Source organism: Podarcis melisellensis (genome assembly GCF_964234715.1).
Source record: "Podarcis melisellensis genome assembly, chromosome: 15".
Classification (NCBI taxonomy): Eukaryota; Metazoa; Chordata; class Lepidosauria; order Squamata; family Lacertidae; genus Podarcis; species Podarcis melisellensis.
Window position 1 is genome coordinate 7,172,440 of NC_138532.1, and position 23,754 is coordinate 7,196,193.

A 23,754-nucleotide genomic window follows, 5' to 3' on the forward strand; every position below is an offset into this window, starting at 1 on the left:
GCAGAATGACTGACACAACACCTGGCACTTCGTTGGGGCTCATCTCACACAGCCAACAGTTTAGACTGCTTCATTTTGCTATGGGGAGGGGTAAGCTGTGATGAGCCCAGCAGGTGTGTGTGTAAAAGGAAGTCTGATGTATTTGTTAGCAGACTTTGCAGGTTGTGTGAATTAGATTGGAATAATCACTTACAGTTTCCGGAATTCAAAGGCTTTATTCATGCAAGAACTATTTATAGGTTGGGCGGAGATGAGAGAGAGAAAGACATTTTTCAGGACAGAATAACAACAAAATAGCTCAGGGTTGAGGGGCAGAGTTAACCGAGGCTACAAACAAGTGTTGACTAGATTGTTAGACAGACAGTGCCTTGTATGGTTTAAAGTAACACATGTACTGTATTAGCTGGAAATTCAGTGAGAAGGAAATGTATTTGTTTTTCCCCAACATTGTGCACATCATACTCTTTGCCATTTCCTCTTGCAGATGTGTACTGCCCCCAGTCCAGGGCCTGGAGATCCAGGAAGGAAAAATGCCTCTTCCTCGTCTTGGATGCGGCCCTTGAGTGGAGCCAGGCCCTGAAGTTCTGCCAGAGGTTCCACGGTGGGAGCCTGGCCACGCTGAGCAGCCCACAAGATCTGGTGAGCAGTTTCTCTGGTCTGAGCACAGGAAGTATCTGAAATGGCACCCAGGGCTGCCAAGAGTCATTTGGGCCCCAGGGAAGAAAAACAAATGGGGCCCCCACCCAGCAAGGGCTGGCCAGCTAAAAGTATTTACACAGGATATAAAATAAATTTGTAATCTCATTTTTATGTTAATTATAAACACAATAACATTTGCTTGAATTGGTTTCATTCTGGATTGTTTGATTGGATGTTTAAATGTGTTGTCAACCACTTTGAGATTTCATTTAAAATATAAAGTCGTATATAAATGAAATGAATAATAATAATGACAAAAATAACAATAAATCCCACTGGGGGGAAATATGGTGCCATTGCGGTGACTGTAAATTAGGTCTAGATCAGTTGAGTTTCTAACACTGATCACTCTGCCTCATGATAGAGCCGGCCCTACATAGGTAATGGTGCTGGGCTTCCCAGTCTAGGCTCTTTGCACTCCTCCCAGCATCTCCTTGGCAACCACTTTGAGATTTCATTTAAAATATAAAGTCGTATATAAATGAAATGAATAATAATAATGACAAAAATAACAACAACAATCTTTATTACGGTCCAGAGACCAACAAAACATTACAAATCAATACAGAGTTCATACAGCCTACCTCCAGGTTAATCAAGCACTTTGTTTGGAATATAGGGCTCATTTGTTCTTTCAACCACCGATAAAAACTTTGCCACTGCCAAAGTTCTAGCTTTTGTCCGGTCTTCCAGTAGGAACCTGACATAGTGAGCCTCTGACTTTCCCGGGAAAGGCACCAGCAAGGGTAGGGACAAAAATAACAATAAATCCCACTGGGGGGAAATATGGTGCCATTGCGGCGACTGTAAATTAGGTCTAGATCAGTTGAGTTTCTAACACTGATCACTCTGCCTCATGATAGAGCCGGCCCTACATAGGTAATGGTGCTGGGCTTCCCAGTCTAGGCTCTTTGCACTCCTCCCAGCATCTCCTTGGCACTCAGGCCTCTCCACCCTGCTGTCTCTGGTGGCCTTGCACAGTTTGCATCCTTTGGGGTGTGCTGGCCGGCAAGATCCCCACTGCGTGTTTTCGACTGGCGAAGGAGAATGACCTTCTGTGTTCCTCCACAGGTCTGGCTGCAGAAAGAGCTGGAGGTGAGTGTCTGGACTGGGCTTCGCAGTGGCAGAGGTTTGTGGCATTGGGCCGATGGGGCACCCTTCAACAAAGCCTTGCGGCGGTAAGTAAGAACCCCTGAGAAAGAGACTGTGGGGCGGGATGGGTGGATTGGGGCCATTTGTCTATTAAGTTGGCAATCCTGTGCACACCTGCTTAGAAGTGCATCTCACAGAACTTAATAAGAACCACTTCTGAATAATCAGTCAATAAATAATAGAAGCAGCTATAGTGCAGAGATTGAACACACTCGCTGCCAAGTCATCTTGCCATCCGTACAAGAACCCAGTAAGGTAGGACACTATCATTGCCACCATATTGCATGTGGGGGAAGGTATGGGGAGAGGCTGCAGCTGGGAGAGAGTTAGTTGATCTTACGCAACTTTCAAAGGAGTTCTTTTTTTATTTAATTACTTTTTTTCATTGTATTGTATGTTGAAAAGTCTCAACCCCCCAAAAAAATATCAAAGGAGTTTGAGGTCTCCTAAGGAGCTGTTCAGGTCCTGAAGGTCTGATAGAGAAACGTTCAGAGGAGCTGTTTCATTCACCAGGCTTATTTTTGCCTTGATCTAGCAATTGCAAGTCTTGAACAACTTGCTTTGATTTCCAAGAAGGTTGTCTGAGAAACATGGGACTTGAAGCCAAGCCAAGGGGACGAGATGTAAAACTGAGCACCTCAAAAGGGCACAAGTCAGCAGGCCTGCCAGGCGCCGTCTCTGACTTCCCTCACCCTCTCTCATTCTCTTTGGGGCCAGCTTTGTTCTCTCACAGGGTCCCTCGGACATAGAAACCTGCATGCTGGCCCTGAGCTCCGGCTTCCTGAAGGCCGAGCCGTGCCACAGGCCTCACCGCTGGATATGCCAGGCCTCTCACCAGAGTGGTAAGCAGAGCTGCTTTGGGCTGCAGACTTTTTTCATTTCATAGAATCCTAGAGTTGGAAGGGACCCTTAAGGTCATCCAGTCCAACCCCCTGCAACACAGCTGTCCCATACAGAGATCGAACCTGCAACCTTGGCATTAGCAGACCACATTCTAACCAGCTCAGCTATCCAGGCTGAGTTTTCATTTTGGTATTTATGGGGCATTCCTGAATTGCAGGGGGTTGGACTAAATAATAGTAATAATAATAATAATAATAATAATAATAATAATAATAATAATAATTTTTATTTATACCCCGCCCTCCCCAGCCAGAGCCGGGCTCAGGGTGGCTAACACTAATAAAATCACAGTAAAAACATAATAGGGGAAGGGGGGCAAATTTAAAATACCAATTAAAATGCAATTTAAAATGCAGCTTCATTTTAAAATAGCCGATATATCAAGACCATAAGGGGAGGGAAACATAAGGGTCCAAACCGAGTCCAAACCAAAGGCCCTGCAGAAAGATGTCAGGTCCTGCAGGGCCCTAGTCTCTTGTGACAGAGTGTTCCACCACGTCGGGGCCAGTGCTGGAAAGGCCCCGGCCCTAGTTGAAACCAATCTAACCTCCTTGAGGCTCGGGACCTCCAAAGTGTTGTTATCTGTGGACCTTAAGGTCCTCCGCGGGGCATACCAGGCGAGGCGGTCCCGTAGGTATGTGGGTCCTAGGCCGCATTGGGCTTTAAAGGTCAAAACCAGCACCTTAAACCTGACCCTGTACTATACCGGGAGCCAGTGCAGTTGGTAAAGCACGGGATGAATGTGATCCCGCGGCCCTCGTGGTCCCTTCCAACCCCACAATTCTATGATTCTCCCCTCCCCTCAGGCTCCTACATGACCTTCCCTGAGAAGTCCTTCTATGGTGCTCCCTCCTTGGACCTGAGCTTCCCTTCGCTGGAGGCTGCCAAGCGGCAGTGCTCTGCCTTGGGCACGGGGTGTGACGCCGTGGTCAGCTCTGCAGGCGGCCACCGTCTTGCCAGGGGGACACGCCTTGTGGCCCTGGAAGACCCTGACGCCAGTTCGGCTGCTGCCGTGCATGTCAAGACGAGCTGCCGGCCCGGCTTCTCTGGCCAGGACTGCCAGTCGATGTGCCCCCGGTGTGAGCCAGGCCTGAGCTGCAACCCGCTGACGGGCCTCTGCGATGGATTCCTGCGCTACAGGGAGGCAGCCGGTATGTGCATCTCAAAGCAGTGGGCTAATGGGGCTCTCCTCCGAGCCGTCCCTGATGCAGCCACCCTCAATCCCATGCAAAAAAAAAGGTCACATTTGGAGAAACAGGGTTAAACCAGTCGTGGCACTGGCTCCAACCGCCAGCCCTGGAGCCCTGAGAGGAAGGAGGGCTGGTGGCCTCGTTTGGCACCATGGAGCCCTTCAGACCTTCTGCTGCTTCTCTCCCCCCCATAACCTCCCTTGCCACCTGTTTGCTCCCTTGCCCCAGTGCAAATGGAATTGCAGCTGCCTTCAAGCTTGTAGCTCTTCCAGAATAATAATAATACTTTTTATTTATACCCCGCCCTCCCCAGCCAAGGCTGGGCTCAGAGCAGCTTGCCAGGAAGCCTCATGCCTTCTGACTTAAAAACCCTGCTCCTGAGTGCCAGGAGCCGGGGGTCACCCTGCAGTTACTTGGTGCACAAGGGTGTGTGGTTGCCGAGGAACCCCCTGGCACCGCGGTCAGCTAGTAATGGCCAAACCCCTTTCCCTAGCGGCGTATGCCTCTCTGAAGTGCCTGCCCCTGGATGACTGGGTGTTTGAGCATGGAGCCTGCGTGTCCTCGGAGCACTACGGCAGGCAGGACGAAGCAGCCTCTGCTTGCCAGAGGTACCTGGGTGCTACCGTGCAGAAGGTCAAGGTGAGATGGGGTCCCTGCTGGAGGCTGGCGGTGGGGGAGGAGGCAGGTTCTGGTGAACTTCTCACATTGGAACCACCATAATTTGACTTGACTAGAGTTGAGAGGGACTCCAGTGGCCATGGAATGGGTGTGCTAATGCCAGCCTCCTGGAGATGGGCTGTGGGAAGGGGTCCTGGGTAGTGCATTTTTTCTAGGAAAAAGGTGCCGGTACTCTGGGTAATTGCCCTGGGTGCAAAATTTCCCCAGGGCCAAGAAAAACAAATACATGTAAAACAATTACGTGATTTACTGGAACTTCATTGAGATCTTGATATATAGTAAAGGTAAAGGGACCCCTGACTGTTAGGTCCAGTCGTGGCCGACTCTGGGGTTGTGGCGCTCATCTCACTTTATTGGCCGAGGGAGCTGACATACAGCTTCCGGGTCATGTGGCCAGAATGACTAAGCCGCTTCTGGCGAACCAGAGCAGCACACGGAAATGCCATTTACCTTCCCGCCGGAGTGGTACCTATTTATCTACTTGCATTTTGACGTGCTTTCGAACTGTTAGGTTGGCAGGAGCAGGGACTGAGTGACAGGAGCTCACCCCATTGCGGGGATTCGAACCGCCGACCTTCTGATCAGCAAGTCCTAGGCTCTGTGGTTTAACCCACAGCGCCACCCGCGTCCCTATCTTGGTATATAGAGATGCATTATAAATAACTTGCTGCATTATGCATGCCAATTTTTACCACAGGGGTAACACTGTCCAACATTTTGCCAGGACCTGGGCTCGCATCTCCTTCCCCAAGCCCAGGAAGCATTTGCCCAGCTTAGGGAAGAAGGCACAGTGCTCTAAGGGGGTCTGCCCGGCTTTGGGAAGGAGGCAGCAGGGCTCCAGAATCCTGTCACAGCCTCCTGCCTCCTTGGGAAAGCAGGCGTGATGCTCTGAGGAGTCCAAGAGCCCTCCCTCCTCCTCCCCTCCAAAAAGGAGATGGCTTTGTGTACCATTGTGTCCCACCAGAAAAAAGCACTGATCCTGGGACAGGCAAAGTACTTTGAACCTGACATGCCTGATCACTCCCACAACCTTCCCTAGTCTTGCCCCAACCAACCTGGCCAGGGATCAAGGGGGTGATGATGGGAGCCCAGCAACATCTGACTGCCCCACAGGCTAAGCTGCCCCATCTCTCCCCTTTCTTTCTTTTTTTCAGGCCAGGGCTGGCTTTGCTGGTGGCGAAAGAGGAGGCTCAGAGCCAGGCAGCTTCCGCTGGGCTTGCAAGCGACCTGAAGGTGGGAGTATTCTCTGGGGAGAAAAGATGATGATGAGAATTTATTAAATTTGTATACCGCCTTATACCGGCAGGTCTCAGGGCGGTTCTCAACATAAAATCACAAAATACATAATGAAAACAAGAACAACCCAGTAATCCCACTGGCTCCCCAACACATTTTAAAAGGGCATTGGATGTCAGTCAGCCAAAGACCTGGTTAAGGAGGAACATTTTTGCCTGGCACCTAAATCCCCACTCAATCTGTCTTTGATGCACTGAGGGGCTTAATGCCAACGTATCCTTATAGCGGAGAGGTGGGGAATGTTAGGGGTCTTTTGCCCTTTGTCACACTTCAGGGGATACCCTCGGGAGCTGAGTTCCAGGCTGCATACACACCTTATATTTAAAGCACATTATCCAATGTACCCTGGGAACTGCATGTTGTTAAGGGTGCTGGGGAGTTGTAGCTCTGTGAGGGGTAAACTACAGTTCCCAGTTTTCGGGTGGAGGAAATGTGCCTTAAGTCGCCTTGTTCTGTACATTGCCAGGAAGAGCTTTCACTTTATTTCTCCCGCTTCATGGCATCCCCACACAGATGTGGACCTGCCATCTTTCAGGGAGAAGCTGCTCCTTCCTCAGCAGGGCTCGGCCCCCCAGCAGAGGCGAGCGTCGCTGCAGGAAGCCAAGGACGCCTGCTACCTGCAGAAGGAGGGCTGCACGGGGCTGCTGAGACTTAGCGGGGCCTATTACCTGGTGGCAGGGACGGTGTTGGTGGACAGCCCGGGCTCAGACGCCATCCTCTACGTGAAGGCAGGTGAGTGGCTGCTTCTGCTGCATTTGAGACGTAGGAGGACAGGGAGGAGGTTGGGGAGGGGGAATAGTAGTGGGTTGGTAGATCAGGGGCTGGAACACCTTCCTCCCTCCATTTCAGGGATGCCCCTGAACACTGCACAGCCCAGCAAGGTGCTTTAAATGTGTCTTGTGGTGGCAGGCTAAAGGCCAACCCAGTGTATCGCAGTCTGAGCTTGTGTGGATTAGAAGCCCCTTTGTCAATGGATTTCAGGAGCCTCTCCCAGAATAAATTCATGCCTGGCTTACTGCCCTTTGACCCATCCTACCTGGGCTGAGGAATGTTTGCAGGTTCAGCTGCATGAGAAGACAGGAGATGTCTCCCATTCTGCCTCTGCCTGTGCTCTGTTTCCAAGAGTGGCCCGTCAGATGCTTCCTGGGAGTCCCCAATGAGGGCTGGGAGGCAATTTCATTATTTATTGCTTATTTATTTATTTCAGCCCAAGAGGCTTCCAGTTAAAACAAGGCAGTTCTTGCAGGCTTATAATCTAGAAATCATGACAGACACACACAAGGGGAAAGGGGCAGGGAGGGAAGAGAGAAACAGCCTTTCCCTGATGGTCTTCAGAGGCTGAATTGAAACAGAGATCCCACTCTGGTGTCAATAAAAGCCTAAGATTTGCTGGAGAGGACCAAAGACCCGGTGGCCAAATACATCACACAAGGCACGAAGGCAGCCCTAAGCCCACCTGGCCAGTACTGAGACTTTCCTCCCAAGTCCAGTGCTGAGAGAGGCTTCCTTGTTGAGGCTGGCCATTCCTCCTGTGTGTTGGTGTGTGCCTGTGCCGCCAGGTTCAAAGGCTGAGCTTCAAAGCTGCAGGATCTGACCCCTGACACCTCCAGTGACTTCTGCAGGGCCTCCAGCAAACATGCCTCTATCCAGAGTATCGTGAGGCCAGTCAGAGGGGCTGGTGTCTCCAGGTAGCTCACTGCCTTAACCGACAACTCTCTGTCCTTGCAGCCTGCTCCCTCAGCTTCTGTGGGGATGGGTGCCGGCGGCGCTGCTCTCCGTGCTTGAGCACATCGACCTACAACCCCCTGACGGGCCAATGCGATGGGCGCCACCTGCGCTGCGTCCGTCGCTTCACCCCCTCGTGCCTTCATGGTAAGTTTGGGGGGCGGGGCGGAATATGAGTGACATAAAAATGCTGCAGCATGGCTGAGTGAGGCCTTGTTGGCATATGACACCTGCGCTCAGAGATCCGCCCTGGTTGCTGATTTGCTCCTGCACCGAGTTCAAGGTGTTGCCATTTACATATAAAGCCCATGGCAACTTGGGACCAGTTTACCTACGAGATTGTGTGATTACATGTGTCTATCAACTGCTTAAAAGGTAAAGGTAAAGGGACCCCTGACCATTAGGTCCAGTCGTGACCGACTTGGCATAATTGGCATTGCTACAGTGCCACAGATACACTTTGTTATAGCGGTGTGTGGGGGTGTGTACAATTTGACAACAAAACATACAAATTCTACAGCAAAACCAAAAATAACATCAAATTGACCTCCCCTCCCCTTCCATCTGTGGTTTCTTTTATTTTTACTGCTGCATATCCAAACTAATACCTTGATTATTTATTTCTATAATAATTTCCTTGAGTTATCTTTACTACTCATTTTACATTAACCCTGCTAATTTTTTAAGTTGTTTACATTTTTTTCCAAATACTCAGTAAATTTCCCCCAGTCTTTGTTAAAATTTCTTTCTTCCTGGTTCCTTACTCCTCCCATCAAAGTTTAGCCATCTCCACATACTCCACCAAGCACCTACACTTTGGAACTCACTGCCTATTGAGATCAAGCAGGCGCCTTCACTGTACTCTTTTCAGCACCTGCTAAAAACATCCTTGTTTAGGCAACCCTACCCAGGTGTTTGGAAAGTGGATGTAAATTTCTGTCTGTTTTAGTACTTTAACTTCTGTATGTTTAAAAGTATTAATGTTAATTTTCTTGATGTTACTGTTTTATTTTTGGGTAAGCCACTTTGAGGTGTGTGGCTTTTTTTTTAAAAAAAGCAGTGTATCTTTTTTTAATGAAATAAATAAGTACAAGGCAGGCCTTTTTTGCTCCATGAACTCCCACTGTTGGACGCATTTCTTTAGCTTAATCATTTACGCTCATCTTTTCTGTTAATAAAATAAGCCAAGTGGCTTTGTGATAAAAGGGAAAGTCAACATAGAAAAACAAAACAATACATCATTGGAAATAACAACATCGTCAAGAGGCAGCAGCACTACAACTTCACAGAGAACAGGCAGGCTGGCAGGTTAGAGTCAGGGTCACGTTGCGAAGCTACTACTGCTCTGCCTGTGGTTGTTTTCCAGGTTTGGTGAGCTCGAGATGTCCACATGCTCCTGGCTGGTGGTTCTGGGACGGTCACTGCTATTACGTGGAGGAGCACAGCAGCAAGAACTGGCAGGGGGCAAAAGCCGCCTGCCAGACATATGGAAAAAACGTGGGCCTCCTGACCCTCAGCAGTGCCAAGGAAAAGGCAGGTTGGGAGCTAGTCATGCTCCCAGGTGGCATGGCTGGCGCTCCTTGTTTCACTGTGGGGTAGCTGCCAGTAAGCTTGTGTGGCCCAGTTCAAGGCCAGTATATGAAGCCCTAAATGACTTGGGCCCATGCACCTTCCCCATTGCCAACCATCTTGGACTCTGCAAAATCAGTAGGTGAAGCCTATTCAGGGATGTTACTACAGGGCCTTTTCAGTGCTGGCTCCCATTTTGTGGAGTGCCCTCCTCACTACTGACTTTTAGGAGGAAATTTCCAAGCATTCCTGTTTGCCAGGCATTTGACGGCTGAAGGACAATGTTCCTGGCAACCAACCCTCAGATCACTGGGCGGGAGAACGTTTCCCACTTTTGGGAGGCTGTTCTAACTCTTTATAGGTGTTTATACCTACAAACATTTTGTTTCAATATATGGAGCTATGAAGCTCATTGCTGCCGCCAGAGAGCTGAATGTTCATGCTGTAAATGAGCAGCTTAAACCAGCGGAATGAGCCTCCTCTCCCACCCCCGTTCGTTCTTCCCCTCCAGGCCTGGATAGCAGCCATGGTGCAGAAGAACAGCTGGACGGGGCTGAATGATGTCAACAGACACGGGACTTGGACATGGGCAGAGGGCCGAGCAGCCAACCTCTCTTCTCCCTGGTGAGTGTTTTGGGGGCAGGTGGCTGCCTTCAAGCAGACATGGGCAACCAGGCCAGCATTGACAAGAAAGACTCCCTCTGTGCTGGGCCAAGGGTTGAACCTGGGACCTCCAGCTGGCGTGGCCTGTCCTGTTTCGCTGCCTGAGGCAAAACATGACGGTGCTACCCATGCTGTCTCTAATTACAGGGGGCGTGTGGCTATGGCTTCTGGGTTCTGTCAAGGTCTTGTGAGGATCCCATGAGATCACGTGCTGTTCTTGCAAGATCACCCTGGAAGCTGCTGCTGCAGCTGCTTCTCTTCGATTCAGTGGAGACAGTGGTGGTGGTGGGATTCACACCCATGGAGGGGCCCCTTGGATTCTGTCACCTGAGGCAGCTACCTCAGTCTGCCTCATGGAGGGGCCGGCCCTGTTCTACAGGCAGAGCAGGTGCTTCACCGCTGACAGAGGGGCTCCCTTTATATATTGGCCCTCTGGCAACCAACTTATCCAGAACTCCAGCAAATCTGAATCACAGAATCGTAGAGTTGGAAGGGACCCCAAGGGACATCTAGTCCAACCCTTATGCAGCTTCTGAAGGAGTGATCATCTCCCTGCATCTCCTGCCACCACACTGTCAGAACTGCACCACCGGCTTGCAAAGCTTAGCACCTCATCTGGTCCCCATTGTCCTTCCTTCTCTGTCTGGCATGTGACCTGCCATTCCTTGTCAAGAAGTTGGTGGTCCCAGCCATTTTTGCTTCCCTCGCTAGGTTGGCGGACACACAGCTTGCTACCGGGGGCTGCCTGGAGATTGGGCCGCAGGGAGAGGGGCAGGTGGCTGCATCCTCCTGCTCCGAGCTCAAGCCGTGGGTGTGCGAGGGGCCATTGGGTAAGTGCTTGCCAAGACTTTAGAAGGGGACAATGTCATCAGGTCCCAATGCTCTCACCTGGCTCTCTTGGCCAGAGAGCCTCTGCTCCACTGAATGGACTTTGGGAATGATGGACAATGGTCATAATCAGGGAAAGCGGCTTGGGCCTCATTCTGGATAATATCCCCCTGCCTCCTCCTCAGCACCCCGGAGTTCCTGCCCGACGGAGCCTGGGTGGAGCCACTGGAATGGCAGCTGCTACTTCTGGGACCCCTCCTTGGCCAGCGAGTGGCAAGAGGCCCTACATGCCTGCCAGAGATTCAAGAATACAGAACTGCTGCACCTGACCTCTCCACAAGAGAAGGTATGGCTTTTCTGTACCAGCATCCCTCCAGAAGCACAGGGCCCCTCATGATGATCTTTGATGGCATGCTGCCCATGGAGTTGGGCTGCAGTTTCCAGAAGACGGCTCCCTCACTGGCCCTCCCCTCAGCCTGCAATCAAGGGGCAAGTGGTGCTTGCCCTAGGGAAGCTGGAGCCCTCTCCTTCCTTGATATTGACCTTTCTGGAGAACCCTGTGCCACCCTGTACGTGACCAACTCCCCCACCCCTCTCCGTGCAGGGAGGCAGGTGAAAGGTCAACTGAGGCATCATGGGATGGTTGCCTTCTTTCCACCCACCCTGAGGTTGCGGTTGCCATGTTTGTTCCAGGACTGGGTCCGCTCAAACTTTGGAGGCTCCTTCTGGACGGGCTTGAATGACCTGAAGGAGGAATCCGTCTTCCGGTGGACAACACAGGAGCCCCTCAGCGAGCAGATGGCACAGTGAGCACCCGGGTGGTTCCTCCGGGGCCCTTTCCCCCTAGATATGACTGCCCTGTGGGCGAATGGTGCTGGGGAGGGTCATGGCCCACCAAGCTTTAAGTAGATCAGCTCAAACATCCTCCCAACAATGTTATTGTTTTGTAATAGAAAATAGCTCAGCTTAATCCAAAATGACCCAGCTGGCATTGCAGCCCCTGACTGGGAACATGCAATGGGATCCAATCCCAACCCAACTCCTGTGAGCCTCCTCCCTTATCCATCAGAGCTTCCTGACATCAGTGGCTGGGAAAACTGCATTTTCCATTCCTCCTTGTACATGGTGCACTGTATAGCCTGCCTGCATCCCTTCTGTTTGTCTGTCTCTCTTTCTCCTCCCTTCTGCCTGCTGCCACCATCAGTGTAGCAACCAATGAACAATGGGGCTGGAAGGAACATAGTTTGAAGGACTGTTGCTGGATGAGAGCTTAGGGGAAGGAGGGAAGGAAGTGAACACTGCCCTAGCTCAGAATCTGAGCCATGGAAGAATTGGTTGGGAGGGTAATGGTGTTCATCTCATATTCGAGGAAAGCATTGCATTTTGAACCAGGAAATATGAGATGTGGCAATACCTCTGATGATGAATTGAATTTATATGCCCTGGAGTGCTGGCATCCTAGTCGAGAGCATTTGCAAAATTCCTTTTGGAGGGAGCTCTTGTGACCTCCCCCCCCCCCCCAGAGCCCTGGAGCACAAACAACCCTCTTCCTTTTGCTTTTGTGTGGGGGGAAAGGTACCTGAAGGATGATATGGCTGATGGGGGCCTGAAGGACTGTGTGTGGTTCAACTCATCAACGGGGCTTCTCGGTGATGCCAGCTGCAAGGAGGAGAGGCCCTTCCTGTGCAAATGTAGTGAAGGTAATTAGTTTATTTGTTGAATTTGTGAGTTGCTTTATCTTGCCCAGGGCAACCCAAAGCTTCTTACAACCAACCCAACCCTCCTTCCCTGAGGAGGGAGCACACAATCCCCTTTGCTCTTTCTGAATGGTGAAACCAGGCCCCTGCCCATGCATGTACCCCTTTTGAAAACTACCTGAGACCCTGGTTGTTATTTTTACTTGTTGGTTATGATGGTCTTTTCTTCTGCTCTGCTCTTTCACTTTGCTTTTATGTGAGTCACCTTTGGGGGTTGTTTGGGGGACAAAAAGCAGCATTCGAATGCATCCACAAATAATTTTACAACATGCCATGTAAACAGGATCTGTTGGTGGTTTTAATTGTGGAGCATTAGCTAAACTGGCCACACCATGTTTCCCTTCCCAGCAGCCACAGAATGGTTTGATGAGCAACCTGGCCATGGTGTGGCAGGAGAGCCGTCGGTGCTGTACCCCTCCGCTGAGAGCCTGGAGCAAGCGAAGCAGGAGTGCCTGATGGAGCACAGTGTGTGTGCCGCCGTCCTCCAAACAGGGACTGGCTTCTATCTGATAAGCTCCATGGACAGCATTGTCGCCAAGCCAGATTCAACGCTTTACAGGTGGACCAGTAAGTGGGTCTTGCATAGGGACAGGAAGAGAACCCTCTTCGTGTCCTCTGCCTGAAGGACGTGATGGTTCCTCCTTGCAGAGGAGTGGAGCTTCCAGGTGTAGTGGCAGTGCACTTCTCTCCAGGGAGAAGGAGGTCTCCTTGGGGGCTTTCAGAAGGATCTCTCAAGCCCCTGTGAGCAGCAGGGATGCTGGAGTAGATCTTGCTTAGATCAGCAGGGCTCTTCTTATGTCCTTGTGAGAGAAAGGCATCACCAAAGCGTAATTCTGAACCATGATTTACCTTGGAGTCAGCACTGCCTGCCCAGGGGCAGAGTGCCACCCCCAGCGATCTGCAACATGTCTGCATTCCGGCTGCTCCGGTGAGGAGCACATACAACAGGTCATCCAGGTCTGCAATGCAAAGGCCTCAGGGTCTGTCCAAAGTGGAGTTAATGCAGATCATGAACCACTCAGGCCTACTTTATTCCCCCCTCATCCATGTGGGGGTTCTCCTCCAACATCTCCTCCCTAAATCCAGAGATTCCGTGTGCTTTGGAAATCCAAACAGGAGAGCTGCACGGGTTGCATTAAGCCCAGGTATGGACAGCCCTTTGTCGAGAGCTGCTTCCATATGCAAGACATGAAACTGGTGCAGCTTTCCCTGTTGATTATAGGAAGAACTTCATCTGCTGGACTTCTGTGCATCATGCTGATGTTAAAGAACAGCGAAAAAGCAATGGTGGGGGGGGGAGTGTCAAGCCAGCTGCAGTCTGTGGGCAGCCTAAAAGGCGAAGCCACTGTCCATCTCGGCCTCCTTTCTCCGCCCTCATTGGCTTGCCTGAGAGCCAAGTTGAAATAACAACAGCAATAGTCACTCAAGTCAGGTGTTTGATGAGAACATCCTGCTGGCTTTTAATGCTGTGTGTTATGTCGCGAAGCCCCAGAATCGTGGTTGCTTGGAGGAGAGAGCTGTGTGATGTCAGCTGCTTCTGGGGCCACCATGCCCTTCCCTCTCATGCCTGAGCCCTACTGCACTCATCGCTCTGTTTCCTTTCAGTCTGTGCAGAGGGCTTCAGCGGCCCCTCCTGTCGTAGGGCCTCGGCACTCCCACCACGACCTGCTTGCGACTGCAGCGGCCGATTCCAGACAACGGCTGAGAAAGGTGAGGGAGCCGGCAGTCGTTGTCACAGAGCCTCTCTTGGGGAGCAGCAGTGGCTCAAGAAACTCATTTTTTTGCGGCCTGTGCCAACATTCCAGTGGGTTACATAACATGGCTGGCAGGCTGTGGCCACTTAGGAGTGCACAAGTACCTGCTCAGTTGCTGAGCACCAAACCTGGAGGATTGTGGTTCGTCCTAGCAGCAGTGTGTGTGTGTGTGTGTGTGTGTGTGTGTTTGAGAGAGAGAGAGAGAGAGCGTGCACATCTTAGTCATACATACCTGTGTGTAGCTGCTCCCAGCAGGACATCCTGTTCCTGCCAGCTGTCCTGGGCAACCCCAGTGACAGAAACCTGCTTGTTGCAGAGGCGGGATGGGACAGCGGGCACAGAGTAGTCTGTTTACTTTCCTGATGGAACAGGTTCCTATGCTTTCCTTTGGACGTGGCAATGGAATTCAAGTTCCGTTCTGAGTAGACACGGTTAGTATGGTGCTGTTAAACATGATCTGCCCTCTCACACTGGAGGTGATGAATTTCTTCCCCCTTCTCCTGGATTGTATTCTGGGTCTCTCTCTCCCCCCGCACCCCCGGCCACTTCCTATCCTTGTCTGCTTTCTTTTCCACTTGAGAAAGGTACCATCAGAAGGTGAGCCTGATGCTATGCTGGGCCCTGCAAAATGGGGGGGGGGGTGGCAATATGTCTTCACTGAGTCATGGAGAAGCAGGGGTAGAGGGAGCCCTAAGTGGGGTGGGTGGAAATATAGACTTGCATTTTTGTGGCAGCACCAATTGCATTTCTTAGATAACTTATTCAGGAAGCAAATTCGCTCCTTCGGTTAACAGTGAATGACTTCAGCGGACTCTCTTGCGCCTGGTGCTTGACGCTAGCCAGTCCTTAGATCGTGTTGAGAATGGAACTTTCTGACCCAGCCTTCAGCCCTGTACATCTGGGGCTTGGCTCTGTTACTTCAGCAATGGTGGAAAGCCACAGGCTGAGATGCTTGGGGGTGGGAGAGGCATTCCAGAGCTGTGGGGCAGCCCCTTCCCTAGCCCTTGGAGGGTGTTTTCACCAGAGTCTGGCACTGTCCAGTCCTCCCACCATGTGTACTGACCCCAGCATTTCCTGGTTCTGCCATCCTTCCTTTGCACAGAGTATGGGTTTTGCGGTGTGTGGGGGGGGGTGGAGAAGTTGACTTAAACCAGTTTACACTGTTGGTAGCATAGGTATTTGCATAGTTACATCCTGCCGAGTAGGAAGAGGAGGCGGTGAGTCTGAGGTTTTGCCTGAGACAAATAACTAAGGGGCCTTTCTTGTTGCAGTCTGTGGTGTCCCAGTGCAGACGTGTGTGGAGGACTGCCAGCAAATGACAACCTGGAGCAATTGCTCTCTCTGCCTGCCTGCCTGTACTGGTAAGCAAAGAGCCCCTGTCCTGTGAGTTGGGTTGGGAGCACATGGGCAAACCCTCCGCATTCTCTGGGCCCTCAGTCTCTGGGCTTAGATTTCCAAGTATAACAGCTTTCTTTCTTAAAACAATATCCCTGGTGTGTTATTCCTTGGCATGGCATGGCGTAAATAGTCTGAGTCCTGCATATCCTTACAAGCCACTTTGCAGGACCTCAATCTTTCTGCAAGGTAAACAGAATAAAAATAAACATTGCAAAGCCCAAGCTCCCCACTGAAGCAGAGCTGCTTGCCAGACCTTGGCTTCTTTGCATATGGAGAGGTATTTTGCTAAACCTGCCTGAGCCACTGAAAACCGGCCTTACCAGGCTTCATTCTTCTTCATTTATTTGTTTTGTGTATTTGTACACTTAACTGGCTGTGCTGGCAAGCTGAGCAGAGGTCCATGGCCTGTTGTTTACAGTAGGATCCCAATGGATGCAATGTTAAGTGTTGTTGAATTTGGGCTTGGTGATGTGGAGAGGGTGAAGCACTCAGAGGCCTCTGGCAGCCGGTACCTCTTATTTGGGTGGGTGGGGGACAGGGCAGGTGGCCAGGCTGTGTCTTGTGGCCACTAGTACAGCACAAGTCCAGTGACACCAGATCCATACACTTGCTGCCCAGTTCCTTAAACTGCACAGCTCCTTGCCACTTACCTGTTGACGGGGCTCGTGGGATACTTCCTTGCTAGTTTTGTCTGACTGGTTGCTGGCTGCTTCCTTTTTTCCAGAGCACCAGCCCTAAAAGTTAGGATTGTGCTTTGTATCAGTAGCTCCACCTCCTGCCCCTGCCATGCCCCTCCTCTTTAGTTCTATGTTTAATAAATATATATCCTGCCTTTCCTCCCAAAGATGGCCAGGGTGGCAGCGAGTAACAAAACGTCACCCAAAACATTTTAAAATGCTTCCAGTGCAGAGGCAGATTGGAAAAAGTCTCAAACTGAAAGTCTTGTTGGAAGAGGAAGGTCTTCAGCAGAGATGGTACTTCCCCTATGCTGCCTCTCCCAGCAAGGAGCCCTCTTTGGGTAGCTGAAATGCTTCTTCAGCTGACAGCTTTGTGCTGGCAGGAAGGGGTCCAGCACAGGACCCTCCTCCCTCCTCGGGTTGGCCTGGGCATGGAGAAGTCGGCAGGTACGGAACCAGCCACCCAGTGTGCTTTCTTTTCCTCTATCCCCCAGAAGTGACCCTGATGAGCGGCCTAGATCCTGAGGAGCTGGCCCTCATCACCATGGTCCAGTACAAAGTGCTGCACTCCCTCAACCTCACCGCAGAAGACGAAAGGGACCGCGGAAACTCCTCCAAAATCATCTATGATGCCAAATACCCATGATGCTGTTTCTGCACCCTGGCGGAAGGAAGGAAGGGGCCAATAAAAGGTTTGGGGGGGGGTTCGTCCCCTCCTATCTACTTGAGGCTTGCATCCTGAGTGTTCCTGTTTCCACTGGGAGCTTGGCTGCATGGATGGGCCCCTTCCCAGAAGCAGGGGCTCAGGGCTCAGGGCAAATTTGGGTGTCCCATTTGAAGAGGGAGGGAGTTGTGGCGCCTTTCCACTCCAGTTGGCCAGCCAGATGCCTCAATGGGAAACCCTCAAACAGGACCTATGTGCAAGAGCAACTCTCCTTTGGCTTCCAGCAACGGCTATTCAGAAGCACCCCTCCCCCCATGGCTGTCGGCACCTGCAGTCCATGGGGCACCTCTTGTGCAACTGGAAATGGGCCAGTAGCTGGCCCGCCTTATGGCGGAACAAAAGCTGCTTTGTGAGAGTTTTCATCCACTTCCTCCATCGTCCTGTCCCCTGCAGCAGACAGCCAAGTCCCTCTCTGACTGTCAGGAGCTGGAGTCAAGTGTAGGCAAGGCCCTTGAGAATCCCGGTTCCAGCCTCATGAGCATGTTGTGGCATCATTCCTCCTCCTCCTCTTCAAATTTGCCTAGTCCTTCTCCTGAAGCCATCCAAACTGACTGTCACCCACCTCTTGTGGTGTGAATCCCCTCAGCTATAACTATGCCTTGTGTTTCAAGGCTGACCTTACCGTACAGGCTTCTTGCTGCGAGCCTGAAATGCCGCTCTGAGCAGCTCCTTGGAGGAAGGGCAGGGTGAAGCACACTAATAAGTAAATCAGTTAACTTGCCTGGCATGATGTGCCAGGGCAGCCTGAGAGCAGCAGCCGAGGGGTAATGCCAGGCAAAGCCAGGAGCCGGCTATCCCAGGGCAGCCTGGTGTGGCTCTTTTGGAGGAGACAGGCTGGGCCCAGGAGGAAGCTGTGGCTTTGCCCCTTGGCAGGCGAGGCTGCCCTGTTAAAATATTTGCTAAGGAAGAGCGAAAGCTCCACCCATCATCAGCTGCACCCAGAAGAGAAGCCAAGTTAATAGCTGGGCAGAAGCAAGGCTGGCATGCAGGACTCTGCTGGAGCAAGGGCAGTGGCTAAGAAGGGGAGCCCGAGAATTGCCCTCCTTTGGCAGGGAAAGGCTGGTGGGTTGGGAGGTTTTTGGCACAAGCTGTGAATCCTGGCCCAGGAGTCAGGGTGGGCATGAAGAGGAGGCTCCATGGCTTGGTGCGGTAGAAGCCAGGTCCTCCCCTCAGACTCCAGCCTTACCCGCTGCAGTTGCCTTCAGACCTTTGCCACTTTCACCCTCCTCCTCCTCCTCCTCCTCTACCCATCCCCCAGCTGCTCTGCCTGCCCAGCTGTTTGCAGCTGTACCTCTGGGGAAATCAACTGCATGGAGCACAAGCTGCGCTGGGTACCGGAGGACCTTCCAGCCAATGCCACCACTGTCCTGCTGGACTACAACCGCATTGCTACCCTCCAGAACCGCACCTTTGTCGTCCAGGGCGCCCTGCGCCACCTGAGCCTTCGGAGCAACATCCTCGGGGTCATCCACCCCCAGGCCCTGGCTGGCCTTAGTGAGCTGCGGGAACTGGACCTGAGTGGGAACTACCTGATTGTCCTGCAACCCAATACTTTCCTCCCCGTGCCGAGGCTGAGGATGCTGAACCTGGGGAACAACAAGCTCTTGACGCTGGAGCCAGAGCTGCTCAGGTCCTTGCCCCACCTCGAGTCTCTGTTTCTGCAGGGCAATGCGCTTGTCTCACTCTCGCCCGACCTCTTCAGCAACCTGCCTTCCTTGCACTTCCTCAGGCTGCACAACAACCCCTGGGGGTGCACCTGCGCCATCCAGCCCCTCTACCAGTGGCTCACTGACAACGTGGAGAAAGTCCCAGGTGAGCAGGACTCGACAGGGAAGGGGTTGGAAAGCTCACCTGTAGCTGGTGGCTTTAACAACAATAACCATTATTTATAGTTTTATTTCATGAAATTTATAAACTGTAGACCCACAACTTAGGCACATTTAACTTCTGCACATTTAGCTTTATGCGCTTGGCAAAAAAAAATAATTAAATCATTTTTTAAAAACCGGGTGTCTGGGGGGAAAAAGATGTTGACAATTCCACCAGCTGCTGCACCCGTGTTTTGACTCTGCACAATTTTGGCTTTATGCACTATCCCTGAAATGTAACCCCCATGTAAGATAAGAGTTGACTGTACTGCTTGATTGCAGAAAACCTCAAAGTGGTTGAAATTTTTATTTTCAGTTCTCTTCCCCTGTTATCTCCACTGCCCTTCAAAGTTCCAGCAATACAAGTCTGTGAACACATTTTCTCAAAACAAATAAATAAATTGGAGCCATGACATTTTATTTTTTTTTAGGGGGAGGATTCAGTTTCCCCAAGCAGCTTGCCAAAAAGAATACATGGTGTGTGGTGGGTGAAGCAGGGCAGCTGGGTGCAACTATCTTTTATTATAGCACCATCAGCTTCTTTAGAAATGACTAACCATCTGTTTGTTCGTTTAGGGTTGTATCCAACAAAGTTCAAAGCAGACCCATTGGAAGAAATGAACCTAAGTTAGCCATGTACATTAGTTTCAGCGGGTCTCCTCTGAGTAGGACTAACATTGGATACAACCTTTATTTCTAAATTAGATTCCTTCCCCGCCAGACACCCTGGGGGTGGGTGGGCGGTCACAACTATCTCCGGTTTGGCAATTAATCATGTGGAAGACATATTGATGGATTTTTATGGAGGTTATGCACCACCTGGAACTGCTGTTTTGATTTCTTTTCTGGCTAACTTTAGAACAGCAGGTGCCTTGGTCTCCCTAAAAGGTCTTAGCAGAAGCAACCTCCAAGCAATCCACGTTAATTCCTTTGGCAGGCAGCTTAAGAGCTTAAACCGGTTTGTGCTTCTTGGTTAGCAATCCTCTGGTCCAACATCCCCAACTGCTGCAATAACCACAGCCTTGCCCTGAGTCTCCGTGTCTCTCCCTTTTCCAGAGGTGGACTCTGTCTCTTGCAAACGCCCCACACAGCTCACCCAACATCCCATCGCTGCCATTGGGAACGAGTCCTTTGCTCACTGCCGGGAGCCCTGGCTGAACGTAAAAGATTATGCTTTCTTCCTGCTCATTGGCCCATCCACCTTCCTAACCAGCATCTGCATCTGCATCCTCTTCGGCTCGCTAGCGGTGGCCCAAGCAAAGATCCTCAAGGTGTCGTCCATCCGGCCAGGCGCCCTGGCAAGGCGTGCAGAGCGCGGTCCTCGCTAGCCAAGCTGTGCCTCCAAACTGCCACTGTTTTGATGACTTCCCCTCGGTCTCTATGGTGTAGTTACGCTGTGGCCCTGCGATGTGGGTCACTGTTACTCCTGGTTTGTTGATGGTATTGAGGGTTTACCTGGATGGGAACGTGAGAAAGCCTTGGGTAAGAGTGTGGGTGTGCAGCTAGAAAGCAGGAGGCAGGTTTGCAGTGAAGTGGCAGCAAGTGACTTCTGGACCTTTCCTCCTATCCCACCCTTTGACCCTGGAAGAAGTGACCCCCACCAGCTCAGTGACCCCCAAGATCACAAGCCAGCCTTGAGTCAAAGGTGACATGCTAGAAGTTTGTGAAATTATAGCCAGGACAGAGAAATGAAGCTGAATGTGGGAAGATTCAGGACAGACAAAAGACAGATTTTCTTCATGCAGCACAGAGCTAAACTGTGGAACTCGCTTCCATTGGGAGGCAGTGATGACCACCAACCTAGATGACTTTCAAAGAGGGTTAGGACAAATTCATGGCTATTGGTGGCTACGAGCCATGATGGCTAAGCTCTGCCTCCACAGTTGGGAGGCACTAAATGTTTCTGAATACCAGTTGGTGGAAACCACAAGAGAGGAGAAGGCCTGTGTGCTCAGGTCCTGCTTATGGGTTTTCCAAGGTGAGAACAGATGCTGGACAAAATGGGTCCCCATTGGCCTGATCCTGCAGGGCTCTTTTCATGTTCTTGCCAACAGAAATGCGACTGGGTGGAGCAGTGTTGACATCAGCAGCTGTGGGCAGAGGCAGTGCTGAGCACCCTTCTTCTGCTCTGCTGCGTGTCAGCCCCATCACTGGCTAGAGTGTGTTTTGCAGCCGCTAGCACAGCAGAGGTCAGGGGGACCCAATCAGCTTCCAGCTAGCGCTCTAAAGCAGGGGTCAGCAAACTTTTTCAGCAGGGGGCCGGTCCACTGTCCCTCAGACCTTGTGGGGGGCCAGACTATATTTTGAAAGGGAAAAAACACATGAATTCCTATGCCCCACAAATAACCCAGAGATGCATTTTAAATAAAAGCACACATTCTACTCATGTAAAAGCACACTGATTCCCGGACCATCCGTAGGCTGGAATTAGAAGGTGATTGGGCCGGATCCAGCCCCTGGACCTTAGTTTGCCTACGCATCCTATAAAGCTATCAGCTGCTGGGCCAACTCCTTCGTCTGAGACCTGATTGTCTTCAGTTTAAGAAACCTCCTTGGCACTTGTCCTCTTTGTGTGGCAAAGCAAGTGTTCTGAGATGATGCCACATAAGCCCCTGAGGAAGGGTGACTCGCCCAATAACGGCAAGCCTACAGCAAAAGGTAGGGTTCAAACACAGGGATCAGCAACCAATCCTGTGGCATACCCAAATCTGTGACTCTGAGATGGCTGGTGGGGTGGGCTGGCTTCTCAGGGCGGGAAGGATACAGCGAGGCCTGAGCCAGCACACACCTCTGCACAAGTTTCTGTTGCACTTAGGAGAGCTTTAGGGTCTGAACAAACATAGAGGGGAGAGGATGGATGTGGCAGGCATGTAAAGGTAAAGGGACCCCTGACCATTAGGTCCAGTCGTGACTGACTCTGGGGTTGCGGCACTCATCTCGCTTTATTGGCCGAGGGAGTTGGCGTACAGCTTCCGGGTCATGTGGCCAGCATGACTAAGCCGCTTCTGGCGAACCAGAGCAGCGCACGGAAACGCTGTTTACCTTCCCGGCTATTTATCTGCTTGCACTTTGTTTTTTGTTTTTTTAATAATAATTTTTATTGGGTTTTCACAACAAAAAACATAAAAAGAATACAACACAACAAAAAAGAAAGACAAAACATATACACAAAGAAAGAAAGAACCTTACAAACTAAAAGACTTCCCCATACCTCTCCTACTCTGCATCCTTGTTTTACAATTTTTTAGCAACCCTTCAGTCCGTTTCTATATATCTCCTCCTTAAAATTTATTCCCTGCAATTTATAGTTTACAGCTGCAATTCTTTATTTCTTACCCCTCGACATCTTATCAGTCCTTTATTTGACAACAGTTCTCAAGATACACTTTAAATTTTCTCCAGTCCTCCTTCACCGCCTCCTTCCTCTGGTCGCGGATTCTGCCGGTCATCTCTGCCAGTCCCATATATTCAATCACCTTCGTCTGCCATTCCTCCAGAGTGGGTAGTTCTTGCATCTTCCAATACTTTGCTAGTAAAATTATTGCTGCTGTGGTAGCGTACATAAAGAATGTCCTATCCTTCTTCGGTACCAATTGGCCCACCATACCCAAGAGAAAGGCCTCTGGTTTCTTAGGAAACGTCCACTTAAGGACTTTCTTAATTTCATTATAGATCATTTCCCAGTAGGCCTTAATCTTTGGGCAGGTCCACCAAAGGTGATAGAAGGTTCCTTCAGACTCTTTACATTTCCAACATTTATTCTCGGGCAAATGATAAATCTTAGCCAGCTTGACTGGGGTCATGTACCACCTATAGATCATCTTCATTATGTTTTCTTTCAAGGCAGAACATGCCGTAAATTTGGTGCCGGCGGTCCATAACTGTTCCCAGTCAGCGAACATAATATCATGACCTACATCCTGTGCCCATTTAATCATAGCTGATTTTACCGTTTCATCCTGTACATTCCATTTCAACAGCAAATTGTACATTCTAGAAAGATTCTTAGTATTGGGTTCCAATAGTTCTGTTTCTAGCTTAGACCTCTCACTCTGGAATCCTATCTTCCTGTCTTGCTTAAATGCTTCATTTATCTGATGATAGTGCAACCAATCTCGAACCTTAAACCTTAGCTTCTCATAACTCTTAAGTTTATATTTTTCACCATCATGTTCTAGGATTTCACAATATTTTAGCCAGTCAGAGTCCATATTAAGTTTTTTGACTGCCTTTGCTTCCATTGGTGATAACCATCTAGGGGTTTTACTTTCAAGTAAATCCTTATATCTGATCCAAACATTATACAGAGCCTTTCTGACAATATGGTTTTTAAAGCCTTTATGAACTTTCACCTTGTCATACCATAGATACGCATGCCAACCTAGATTATTGTCATATCCTTCTAGATCCAAGATATCAGTGTCCTCAAGAAGTAGCCATGGTTTCAGCCAGCAGAAAGCTGCTGCCTCATAGTAAAGCCTTAAGTCCGGCAGGGCAAAACCCCCTCTATCTTTCACATCTGTCAAGATCTTAAATTTGATTCTGGGCTTTTTGCCCTGCCAGACAAATTTAGAGATATCTTTTTGCCATCTCTTGAGACACTCCACCTTGTCCAGAATTTGTAATGTTTGAAACAAAAACAGCATTCTTGGCAATACATTCATCTTAATAACAGCAATACGGCCTAACAAGGAAAGTTTCAGCCTAGACCATGTGTCTAGATCCTTTTTCACTTCTGTCCAGCATTTTTCATAATTATCCTTAAATAAATTGGTATTTTTTGATGTTACATCTACCCCCAGATATTTCACTTTCTTTACTATTTCCAGACCAGTTACACTCTGAAATCTATCTTTTTCTTCCAATGTTAAAT

The 23,754-nt window shown here is 50.2% G+C and overlaps 2 protein-coding genes and 1 long non-coding RNA gene across 3 annotated transcripts in view; 2 read left to right on the forward strand and 1 right to left on the reverse strand.

Annotated features, from left to right (window-relative positions):
* LOC309358081 (uncharacterized protein) overlaps nt 1-18,340 on the forward strand; it is a 46,684-nt gene extending 28,344 nt beyond the window's left edge. Inside the window, exons 15-33 of the mRNA XM_081890823.1 lie at nt 485-639; nt 1,771-1,877; nt 2,569-2,693; nt 3,561-3,905; nt 4,438-4,583; nt 5,777-5,855; nt 6,432-6,650; nt 7,647-7,790; nt 9,010-9,176; nt 9,724-9,836; nt 10,587-10,705; nt 10,889-11,049; nt 11,397-11,509; nt 12,279-12,403; nt 12,809-13,027; nt 14,066-14,170; nt 15,486-15,575; nt 16,784-16,981; nt 18,272-18,340. Of these exons, the coding sequence (XP_081746949.1) occupies nt 485-639; nt 1,771-1,877; nt 2,569-2,693; nt 3,561-3,905; nt 4,438-4,583; nt 5,777-5,855; nt 6,432-6,650; nt 7,647-7,790; nt 9,010-9,176; nt 9,724-9,836; nt 10,587-10,705; nt 10,889-11,049; nt 11,397-11,509; nt 12,279-12,403; nt 12,809-13,027; nt 14,066-14,170; nt 15,486-15,575; nt 16,784-16,935 (2,684 nt within the window). The 3' untranslated portion in view covers nt 16,936-16,981; nt 18,272-18,340. The remainder of the gene's footprint in view (nt 1-484; nt 640-1,770; nt 1,878-2,568; nt 2,694-3,560; nt 3,906-4,437; nt 4,584-5,776; nt 5,856-6,431; nt 6,651-7,646; nt 7,791-9,009; nt 9,177-9,723; nt 9,837-10,586; nt 10,706-10,888; nt 11,050-11,396; nt 11,510-12,278; nt 12,404-12,808; nt 13,028-14,065; nt 14,171-15,485; nt 15,576-16,783; nt 16,982-18,271) is intronic.
* On the forward strand, nt 17,735-21,757 carry LOC309358202 (leucine-rich repeat-containing protein 26-like). The gene is made up of 2 exons (XM_081891143.1): nt 17,735-18,825; nt 19,938-21,757. Exons 1-2 carry the CDS (start codon nt 18,150-18,152, stop codon nt 20,207-20,209), a joined length of 948 nt encoding a protein of 315 aa, XP_081747269.1. The 5' UTR covers nt 17,735-18,149; the 3' UTR covers nt 20,210-21,757.
* Nucleotides 18,896-23,754, reverse strand: part of LOC309358325 — an 87,052-nt gene continuing 82,193 nt past the window's right edge. Inside the window, exon 2 of the long non-coding RNA XR_014163454.1 lies at nt 18,896-19,207. This is a non-coding gene — a long non-coding RNA (uncharacterized lncRNA). The remainder of the gene's footprint in view (nt 19,208-23,754) is intronic.